This window comes from Pteropus vampyrus, unplaced genomic scaffold, assembly GCF_000151845.1.
Source record: "Pteropus vampyrus isolate Shadow unplaced genomic scaffold, Pvam_2.0 Scaffold11, whole genome shotgun sequence".
In the NCBI taxonomy this organism is placed as follows: Eukaryota; Metazoa; Chordata; class Mammalia; order Chiroptera; family Pteropodidae; genus Pteropus; species Pteropus vampyrus.
In genome coordinates, this window is record NW_011888792.1 from 14,172,535 (window position 1) to 14,184,793 (window position 12,259).

General features: G+C 34.3%; 1 protein-coding gene across 1 annotated transcript in view; it reads left to right on the forward strand.

Moving 5' to 3' along the window:
* Nucleotides 1-12,259, forward strand: part of LNPEP (leucyl and cystinyl aminopeptidase) — a 59,912-nt gene that overhangs the window by 32,079 nt on the left and 15,574 nt on the right. Inside the window, exons 10-11 of the mRNA XM_011379078.2 lie at nt 6,084-6,267; nt 7,389-7,545. Coding sequence (XP_011377380.1) covers nt 6,084-6,267; nt 7,389-7,545 — 341 coding nt within the window. The remainder of the gene's footprint in view (nt 1-6,083; nt 6,268-7,388; nt 7,546-12,259) is intronic.

Here is a 12,259-nt window from a genome sequence, read left to right on the forward strand (position 1 = left end):
CTGATTAGAAATTGGAAACAGCTTATTTTAAAACGTCTGACCAAGCATCAGAAGAAGTTTATTCTTTCCAGTGTGCATACTCTCTGGGCTGGTTTTCTGAGTCACCAATGTATGATGTGACTAAAGTGAGATTAAGTCTATGTATCATGCATAAAATTGGTCTGTCTTAGTCATGTAATATAAGTATAAAAAGCTGCACTGAATGTGCTAGCAGTCCTATATTTTTATATCCTAGATAAATATTTTATGTTACAAAGTAAGAAGTAGAGCAGTTTCTTAAAGTATGCTCTGCTCTCTGCTTTCTAGGGGTGGACTGGGGCAATGGCATTTTAACAAGCACCCTAGATGATTCTAATGCATAATCTAGGCCTCTTGATTCATGTCCTAGATCCATAGTAAATAATTATTACAAAATGTCCATAGCCATAGTATATATTGTTTTAGTAATGATAAAATGGGGCAAGAAATTATAATTGTGAGGAGGGAGATAACAAAAATGTAAAGATTGTATATGCTGACCCACAGGAATCTGTAAAACACAAATGAAATGTAGTTTTTACCATCTGTTAAATTCCTCTATGAATGCGATACTATGTAGCCTCTTAATTTACATCCTGAAAGAACATAAGATTCTTGGATTCTGTAGGAACCATTAGTGGTACTTTAGATTTATAGAAAGGGAAAATTTCTTGTTTGAATTTGCATCTAGTGATCAATCCTATATTTTTGAGAGGGTAGTGTAGCTTAGTGGTTAAGGGACCAGACTCAAGCCAGAGTGCCTGATTGAGTTGTATAATTTTAGGTGAGTTATATGACCTCTCTGAGTTTCATTCCCTTATAGCGTTATGATGAGGATTAATTGAGTTCATTTATATGAAACACCTAGAACGACTTACATATATTGTGTGCTATATAAGTGTTAGCTATTGTTATTACTGTTATTAATGAAAAAATCTTTAAATATATCTACATTACATAAAATCTAGAAAATGGAGAACAAATCTTATCACCCTGTTGTAACTACACTCATGATTATTTCTTTCTAGTCATTTTTAAAAATATTTTTTACTTAGATGATATCATTGTGTACATGTGATTTTGTATCTTGTTTTTTTAAAGGAACTTGATATATACAGTAATTGACTTAATCTTTTCTTACTGTTGGACACTTGATTCGCCACTTGTATCTCTAAAAAAAAATTGGGGTCTTAAATGTTTTCTCATTATTTTAACTTTTTCAAAGGAATGCTTCTCAAAATGAAGACTGTGTTACAGTCTGTGATTTAATGCATGTTTCTAAATTGCTTTTTTGTTGTGTGGTAACAACATATAATGCCAACTGAAATATGTGGATACCAGTTGCATTATAGTTAACTAGAGTGGAATGTTACAACAACAATCTCATTATTTAAAACACTAAGAACAGTGATGATGACAATACATTTTTTATTAACATAGCATAGCTAGAGGTACAAGGAAGTGCTGTCTAACAAAAACAAAACTCCATACATCAAATGGGCCCTGGAAGGATAGTCTCTGACCTAAGAGAAAACAAATAATCTCATCTCCCTATTTGAAAGAGACCAATAAGGAAATTTTGCAAACCTCCCTATGGTATGTAAGACTTGGTGATATTAGAAGTAATTGGACAATAAAAAACTGCTTTTATTAGCCCTTTACTTTTTAGCTCAGTTTATATGTGAACTTCTTAAACTCTTTTTGAGATTCACACCCCAAAGTCTAGCTCATATTTTTCTGCTAAGCCTTTTCTAAGTCCTTACCTGGCACTCTATACCTCTGCTGCACAAAAATTTTCATAGCAACTCAGAGATGCCATTCTTCATGTTTCTGGGCCTTTGCATATGCTGTTTTCTCTCCTAGAAAAACACTCTTGCTCCCCACTCCCTTGATTTACTCCTATTCATTTCTCAGATCTCAAGTCACCCATTGCTTGCTCTAGGAAGCCTTCTCTCACCCTAAGACAGGTTAGATGCCCTATTTATGTGCTTTAATACATTCTCTACTTCTCTATTTTTAATATACTGTAAGTACTGTTTCATTTATATTGATTCACACATTAGATATATCTCCTACTGAAGGTAGATATCACGGCTGTATGAATCCATTTTGCAACCTTAGCACCCAGTAGGCACACAAAAAATTATTGCACGATGAATAAATTTTAGTCTATAAAGAAGTGACTCAATTTTAAATCTCAGTGTAAAAAGTTCTAGGAAAAGCATTCAAAGCCTGATGAAATGATATCTTCTGTTTTCTTTCATTTGAAAATATTTTTGGTAAACGAGAGTATACAAAATGCACTAAAATACAATTGGTTTAATCTAGAGCTGGAACTGAGCCAATGTATGATGAAAGCAGTGTCTGTTACTTCCTCTTTTCAACTGTGTTATTTACCATGCTGCCGCTGCTGCTGTTTTCATTCCTGGCAGTTCAGGCTTTGAGAGTCTGCACTGAAAATGTTCTGTCCTCAACAAGAACTGTTTGACCCTAAGGACAGTTGGGTCATCTTGGTTCCTGATGCTCCAGTGAGAATCACTTTTATTTTAATTGCATTTTATTTTATTCCATTCTCAAAAGGAGTATAGTAGAGGCTATGACTACAGAGTCTTATTTTATGCCATATGACTTTAGTACAGTATGTTATCTTGGTGGTTTGTTAACTGTAGTATATTCCACATGTTCTAATGCCAGGGTTGCTGGGTCATTCCATTAATTCAGTCAGATATAGGAGTTATATTTGGTCATTATCTTTGTCACTATTCCCCACATATGTGAATTTTGAACAATTAATACTTGTTGTGCAGAAGAAGGGCTGAAAGGGGCCATTTTTTCAAGCTACTTATGGAGGAAATTATGTTAAAAAAGCGAGTGTCTCCCCCTCCCTTCTCTACCTTTCTTTCTCCCCATTTCCTCCCTCCCTCCTCTTCCCCCACCCCCGCCTCTTATCCGCATCTTACTCAGACCTAAGCTCTTTATAAGAATTTTCATATTAAATCCAACTTGAAACATTAATGTTTCTGAAGGATATATCTGAAACTAAAAGACATATCATTAGAGCGAAAGGCAATTGGAAAAAAGGACAAGCATATAGTTAAGATATTTACCATGTGCTGTTCTCTGCTCTTGCCTTCTTTACCCCACCCCCAACAAAATAAAGGTGAAGAAATGGGGTATTGCAGAAAGGAATGCTTTTGAACAAGAGGGAATGCAGTTCAACTGCATGTCTCATGCTAGCTCTCTGGAGCAAACTACGCACAATCGTTTCTCAGCCTTTTGGCTAAGCTCAAGTGTGGAGCAAACTACACAGAAAATTTTGCAACTTTGTAGTAGAAACATGATTTTTTTCTATGCTTTAATGTTTCTTTATAAAACAGTAGTCGATCTTCATAACTCATTGACAAATGGCTTTTTAAAATCAATATGAGATTACTTCATCTGGGCTTCTGCCATTTAAGATTGGAGTTGCTCATTCTTTTTTACTAAATGGACTGTGAAAATTGAACTGTTAATCTGTTAATGATTATAATAAATTGAAAACATATGAAGGTGGCCTCATCCACATTTGAGCTGCAGAATGTAGTAAGCTCCCCTGTGAACAAAGCTATTATTTTTTGATACCTGTGGTTTTAAGGTTCTCTATTCTGGATCATTCAGAAGACCTGAAAGAGACTAACGTGTTGACTCTTTAAATGATAACTCTCCTCTATATGCTGTTGGCTGCAATGCTTTATATTCTGTCATCGAAATGACAGTAATAATTTCAAGTACATTCCCAGCTGCGTTCTTCCTCTCTACCATCTGGACTTGGCTAGGTTTACAACATGGCAAGTATCTAGGTTTATCAGCCAAGATACTCTGTATTTCAATATTTTCCTGCATCTATCCAGGGGAAAAATTGTCATACTTATCATTCTTTGCCTCCTTTTATGGGGAAGGGAGATTTTGAGCTATTTAGTCCCTCTTCCCAATGTCCTTTCGTAATAAAAGCTCCTTAGGAAATTGTGTTCGGTGACCTGGAGAGTGCTGATATTTTTGCATAAGCTAATGATAGTTAATTTCCTTAGTCATAGGTTTGTTGAAAATGTCTCCAACTTGGAGCAACTACTGTTGCCATCACAATTATTCCTTAGAACTTTGCTCTAGAGAAAGGTATAAACTATATTCATGTAATTGATCTTTCCCATCTGTTTCTAAGTCAGCAAAAAACGGAAATTAGTATTGGATTTTTTAATGAAAACAACATTATCTGATATGTCATGTTAAGACATCAGAATGTCTTTTCCATCTTAAAAATCTTTTACAGTTTCAGTAGAATTGGAGTAAATAAGGTTATTAAGAGAATCTGATAAATTTTAATAATTAATGCTTTTGAAGTTGATAGACCCTAAGACTACAGGTTTAAATGTGTTTCTAAAACATATGTGCAAAAGCCTTCATACAGAATTATTATTATGAGAGTGAAAATTTAAAACAGCCTAAATGTTTTCAAATAGGAGTTTGGTTAAATTGTTGTAGGTCATGAAATAAAATATTATGAAGATATATGAACACTGCATATGAAGACAACGGAAAAATGGTGGGGGTAGTGTCTCAGAGGTAAAAAGGCAGTATTAAAATGAATGCATATAGATCCACTGTATGGAATATTACATTGATTAAAATGTATAGGAAAAATCTTGGGAAATACACCCCACAATGTATGCTATCATTGTCTTGAGTTTAGATTTTGTTCTTATCTCTACTCCTCTTTCTCTTATAATTTTAAGAATTGGTATTCTTTATTTTAAAATGGGGAACCAAACTTCATAAACATTTATAAATCTTATTTAGATTTGCTTCAAAACCATTTATAGTAGTTGTTTTGTTCATTCTTTAATTCATGAAAGTTTTTTTTGAGTACCTACTAGGAACATTGTGCTAGGGGATTAACATTTAACAAAATAGTAAGCTCATGGAGTTTTATATCCAAATAAATAGTAAACACTAAGAAGCTTAGAAGCATACACTTAACTATTATATTCACATTTTTGTTGCCAACTTTAAAGAACGCTTATTGATTAGTAGTTTAAAGGATTTTAAAAATTCCTACATATATTTCATAGTCAGCTTTTGTAGTAATATAGTTTTTGTAGTCATATATCTTGTAGCTCCTTATTAATTGTACATTAATTGAAATCATTCCATATAAATTTCTAACAATTCTCTCAGCATTTATATATGTAATGGTAGGGCCCAAAACAGTACATATCATTTTTCTATTATTTTAACTGAATTATTTCTTATTTGTGCCAAATGGGAATTTTATTCTACTCTGATGTTTATTTTGCTAGCTTTTTGTTATGTGACTTTTCTAAGTGGTCTTGTTCTTCCTTTGCTAACATAATGAAATCCAAAAGCTGAATGGAATACAATTTATGGAGTTCTGTCATGATCTTCCTCTCCTGCCTCACCCAACACGTTTTCCCTTTCTCCCCGTTTCTCTCCTCTAGCCACAATGAAACTGGGAGCCAGTTCAGTGCACGGACGCTTTCTCTTTGGGCCTTGAACATTTAGGGTCCCTCTTCACCTGACTAAGACCTATATATACTTTGAAGTTTCAACTTAGGTGTCTTTTTTTTTTTTTTCCAAGAGACCTCTCTTAACCTCCCCTAGTGGGTGAAGCAGTTCTTATATGTGCTTCCATAGAATATCATATTTCTTTTTCAATAAATAACATTTATATGATATTCTTCTTGCCTGGTTACATTAGACTTTAAGACCTCTGAGAGAAGGGAAATATCTACCTTGTTCACCAATAAATAGATAGATAGATAGATAGGTAGTTAGTGGTCTTTGTTAAAATGAAAATAACTGCTGAAAGATAGAGATTTAGTTTCATAGTAGAATAATTAAATATAAAAATAAACCATATTAACTTTGAAACAAAGCATCATTTAATATTTTTTCTTGCCCTATTATCTCTCCTGTCTCTCTCCCACCTCTGCTTCTCCCCGCACTCCCCCCCACCTCACCCCCACGCTCCCTCTCCCTCTCTCTCTTTCTCATTTTTTGATCTGTATCAGATGTCATCAATCTTACAGAAGAAGTGCAGTGGATCAAAGTCAATACAAACATGACTGGCTATTATATTGTACACTATGCGGATGATGATTGGGAAGCACTAATCAAACAGTTGAAAATCAATCCTTATGTCCTGAGTGACAGAGACCGAGCCCACCTCATCAACAACATCTTTGAACTTGCAGGGTAGAGTATGCTTGGTTTGGGGTGCTTTTAAAATAATAAAAAAAGTGGTATTGAGGAAAACGTTTTAGAAAACCAGTTTAAAAGAACTAGCATATATTGCCGGTTAGGTATGATTTATTTTTGAGGATTGGGAAAATGTAAGACATATTCCTGGCCTTCAGGGCTTTATAATCTATATGGAAATATCAGCTACAAACATTGAACAGTTAAATAACAAGGTTTAAATAATATTTCAAGATTGTACATGCCAAAAATCAAGACACGGTTGCTGAGTAAATTGATGGAGTTCAGGCTTTGTTTTATTTCTTGAGACAGTTCTTTCCCAGTAGCATTTAGTTTAAGCGTGATGCACAGTACTTACTCACTGGTTTGAGGGGCATCTGTGATAGGCGGAGCCTCATTTGCGTACTACTTACCTCCCTAACAGCCCTGTGCATTACAGAATTCCACTGCCAAAATGGCAATGACTTGTTATAGATATCTTCTGAATAGGAAGATTACCAGTGTAGGTTGTTGTTAATGGGTCGAGAGACACAAGGAATATTTAAAAGGGTTCCTTCTGACTGCTCTTGACCTTCTTATTTTGCTTCATTTTTTATGAAGTGACCTTATATCATCTCAGCCATCATTGTTATGATTTCTATAAAATGGTTAATTTTTAAAATGTACTCACCATAAATTTACAGTGGGCCTCGCCTTAAGTTTGACAAATTCCCATACAAATAACTAAATTTCTTTCTGATTCAGATCTTCTTTATGCCACCTGTTCTCACTTGATAATTATAAGTAATTAAAAATAAATAAAATTAGTACTCTTCATTTTTTCTCACCTAAGACATTGTAATACTTTTCCTAATTCAGTAGCAATTTATAAGTGACTTATGGAGTAAAAACAGAGCTATTGTTTGTCTTTCTTTTGAAATGTGTCTTTAACCTTGGGGCACACATATGAACTTAATCAAAGATAATAATATTTAGTCTAACTTTACAGAATGACACTCTAAGCTTAAATTTTAGTCTTCAAGACTTACCACCTGGCCATAAAATTTCTCTCTCAGCATGCATAGAGTTCATCTGCCTTTCTCGGCATATTTACTTTTACTGTTCTTTTAACACTTTAGCCTAGGCAAAGTGCCTCTTCAGAGAGCCTTTGATTTAATTGGTTACCTTGGAAATGAGACCTATACTGCACCCATCACTGAAGCCCTGTTCCAGACAAGCCTCATCTTCAACCTTCTTGACAAACTGGGATACATGGATCTGGCCTCAAGACTAGTGGTAAGTCTGCCATTTACCAGCTTCTCTTTGTTGCTTGCCTTTAATTGTGTTACTAATAATTTCATTCAACAGTAGTAGCCTGTAAAAGCAACTAGTTAAATTCTGTTTTCTTCACTTTCCTAGTTGTGAAATCTTTGAGTCAAAATGTCATTGCTTACCATGGAAAGTTGATAAAGGCTCAGGATGATGTGGTCTTGTTTGATTATCAAAATATAGACTTCTGATACTGCTGTCACATGAAAAGAAAATCTCTCAATTCAAATCCTGATTTTCTTTTTATATAATAAATGCTTGAAGTAGGCCTTTTTTGTGAAGTAGTGCTCCCCATTGACTTCATAGTGGTTAATATAAAGTGTTAATATATGTATGTTCATATTGAGAATATTGTTTTAGAAGGCCTTTCGCCTGTCTTATAGATGATGATTGGTGGATATAAGTTTCTCTGCAAAGCAGTAAAGGAGTCTTGGTATTTGGAGACTGTCTTACTTTTTTAAAAAACAGTTGCCTGATCTTAACAGTTGTTATTTTAGACACTTTCAGTATTAAACTGTCAACAAAGTCTTTAAAAGCTTAAGAGAAAGTGATGAATTCTTTGTTTTATCCAATTCTCTGAATCAGCACATTCCGACAATAGGGGTTTGCTTTATAAACTAGTCACGTTTTCCAGGGCCCAGGCAAAAGGCAGCTTTCAGGAAAAGGAAGAAACTATCGGACCAGAAATTAGAATAAGTCTTTTAGGGTTTTGGTATCCTCACTGGTAAAAGGAAGGGTTTGGATTATATCTTAAAAAAAAAAAAAAAATCTCCTTTCTGCCTCTCTTACTGTCCTACTTTGCTTCTCTTCTGATGAATTCTTTCATCACATGCATGATTGTCAGTGGGGGAAGGGAACGCAGGGCAGATCAGTCAGATAGAGCTTGGAAAGCACCTTTCCTCACAAGTTTCTGATCTGACCCCAAAGGAACCACCCCTGTTCCTACCCATAAGTGAGATGCTTAAGTTAGATGATTTCTGAAGTCTCTTCTAGTTGATAGATTTTTGTCATTCTTCTATTTTACAAGGCTTTTTATTCCCAGCCTTAATAAAAACCAGTGCCTGGAATGTGACCCAGCCCATAGTGACATTCAGTGAATGTTAAATGACTAAATGAGTGAAACAGACCAGAAACAAGTACATTTCAGTGCTTACTATATTCTGTACACCGTGCTTGGTACTTGATGTAGAGTGCCTCATTAAATATTTACACAGTATTAAATAGATACTTCTACCCTCGTTAGATAAATGAGAAGACTAAATAACTTCCCCAAAGTCACTTACCTAAACTAATAAATTAAAAAGCTGAGATTAAAACCCAGATTAGTTTCACTCCAAAAGCCTATTCTTTGTATGTTGCTATATTTTAAATTAATTTGTATTCTAGCAATGTTGTCTTTCTAAAGATAGCTTTTTGTTGGAAAAATCAGTTATTTCTTTCTTGCTATTTTTTTTTTGTTTTTTAAACTAAGATTTTAAAATCAAACAGTTTGAAAAGCTTGTTGACCGTGTGTTTAAGGTTTAAGATGACAGACCCATATCTAGTTGCTTTGCCGAAAATGAAGTTTTCCACTTACTGTTTGAGATTTCTTTTATATCTAAAATGTTACTAACAGTAATTTTTATAGTATTTATATACATTTCCAAGAAGTATGCAAATGACATATTGGTCTCTCTCTCTCTCTCTCTCTCTTTTTTTTTTTTTTGGTACAGCATCTTTTTATTTTTCTTACCATTGCTTTCATGCACTTTAAAATTTACCTACATTCATCGAGAACAAAGAAACAAAACTTATTGGTCTCTTTAGAGAAAACTTAGAATACAACACAGACTTGCTACTGTTAGTATATTAAAGTGAAGGCCGTTTGTTAGCCAGTTCAGCTACTATAAATGGACATTTGGGTTGTTTTCAGTTTGGAGCTGTTACAAATAGTGTTGCTGAGTATTCTTATACATGTCTTTGGTGAATATTTACATGCATTTCTTTGAGGTATGTGTCTGGAAGTGGAACTGCTGAGTCATAACATATGTATGCTTAATACTGTACTACCAAATTGTTTTTCAAAGTTATACCAATTTAATGCTCCATCAGCAGTGTATGAGAATTCAAGTTCTATTCTGGCTCTCTATATAGCCTTGCCAACAGTTAATATTAATAGTAAATCTTTTTCCTTTTAACCCTTCAGATGGGTGCCTAGTGGTATTGCAATTTTAGCTTTAATTTGCATTTCCATAATGACTAGGGAAGATTAGTTCTTTTTGATGTTTATTGACCACTGGATGTTCTCTTTCGGGAAGTACCCAAGTCTCTCATTTGTTTTTCTATGGGATTATTTGTGTTGTTCTTATTGACTTAAAAGAGTTCTTTATATTCTATTTATGAGTCCTTTGTTGTGCATGTGTATTTTCAAATATCTTCTTCCCCTCTGGCTTACTTTTTCACTCTTTTAATGACATTCTTTGATTAGTGTAAAGTTTTGATTTTAATGTATGAAATCTGCCTAACCCAAGATATTCTCCTGTGTTCTCTTCTGAAAACTTTATTAGTTTACCTTTTATATTTAGGTCTACGCTCCACCTGGAAATGATTTTATATACGGTGCAAAGTAGACATAAAGATTTATATTTATTCAATATGGATATTAGTTGATCCAGTACTAATGTGCTTCAATGTATACATATATTTTTTTATTACAGAATTGCTATAATTATTTTGGGGTTAGTAGGGCCATGCCAGATCAACGTCATTTGGGGTAGTATATTAGTTACCTAGAGCCACCATAATAAATTATTACAAATTTGGTGTCTTAAAACAACAGAAATTTATTCTCTCACAGTTCTGGAAGCCTTAAATCAAGGCGTTGGCAGGGTAGGGTTGGTTTCTTCTAAGAGAGAATCTGTTCAATGCATCTCTCAGCTTCAGAGGGTTGCCAGCAATCCTTCGCATGCCTTAGTCTGTGGATTGCATCACTATCTCCATTGGCATTCTACCTGTGTTTCCTTGCCAAATTTTCTTATAAGGGCACCAGTCGTTGGATTTGGGCCCGCCGTAATCCAATATGACCTCATCTTAACTTGATTACATCTGCAAAAATCCCGTTCCCAAAATGGTCACATTCATAGGTTCCAGGCAGATATGAGTTTTGGGGAGACACTATTCAACACAGTATATGTAGCAGTAAATAACATCAGTACATATCACTCACTTCCTTTCACTATTAAAGGACAGTGTTGGAACTAAATGTACCCTAAGAGGAAGCAGAATATCTGTCTACTCTGAAGCTACGCAACTAGTTGAATTCCATGATGGCAGAAGCCACTCTTCCTCCTGCTTCTCTACATTAACTCTGTTGAGGCCCAGTGTCAGGAAGCACTTGACACCTCAAACTATTCCCATGCTGAGAATATATATACTAAACTCATTTCAAGGAGTTAAACCTTTTGTGTATTTTCCTGCCATAACATTCAAGTGACTACGCATCTTCATTCCAGATGATGATTTCGAGTTATCTGGCAGATGTGTGTTTATTCAGAACATGCTTCCAGGTGGAGTCCAGGGGACTGATGATTAGAGAGCGAGGGCTGGGGGCTTAGTGTGCATGTGGAAGACCATGGCCCTTTTACTGCGATGGATCTTCATTCATACACTCGATTGTTAGTTAAAAGTCAGATTAGCTTCAGTTCGTCAGGAGGGAGATTTTTTTTTTTTAATTCTTATTCTAATCTCACAGCGTTCTGATACATCAAAACTCTCATGATATGAAATCTGACCCACTATAGTCAGAGATTGGAATGGCCAACATTTCTGAGTCCTTAGATCCAATCTTCAAATAGTATTTGTGATTAAGACTGGTGTCTTAATTCATTATGTCATTGTCACCAGAGCAGTGTGTATATTTATTGGTCATTTTGTTTGGTAGGCCGTACATACCTACATAACGTATATTCATGTGTCACATTTTGTAATGTTTACAGTGATGTTTCTGTGGGTAGGGTCTGGAGGCACATTTGAATTGTGTCAAATCGTTCACATCTGATGTTAACATCTGATCCCAACCACATTCCTATTTCATCACTTATAAGCCTGTCATTCTTTTACATATGCAGGATTGGTGGGATAAACCTTTTGCAATAAAAGCTGACACTTCACTTTTAAGAAGCTCAGTTGACCCAAGAAAGAACTCCCTGGGCATATCAGTATAAAATTAAAGCAGTAAATCAAAATGTAATATATAACATAAGTGCCAGCATCTATCCCTGTTTTATTTTTTAAGTCATTTTGTTATTGTTGTTGCATTTTATTTTTATTGCATATCCAATGTTCGTAGCTAGTATAACCCACCAACTCATTTTCTCTCCCACTTGTTTTTTTCACTTTATGAAATCCTTTGATTTCATAAAGTGAAATCCAATCCAGAGGATTATATTCTATTGTTTAGTGAGTTTAAATTTCGCAAAATTAATTGAGAACCATGTAAAAATAGGTTTAATTTTATTTCTAAAAATAGGTTTAATTTTATTTCTAAAAGCGCTTGCTATGGTTTATTAATATTAAAAATATAACCTGGATTACTTATAAAAATGATATTTTATAATAGCAGGGATTTTCTAAATAGAATTATTATTTTTTAAATAAAATATTTTACTCTATTATGTTATCATTTGAAATATATTTAAAGCTA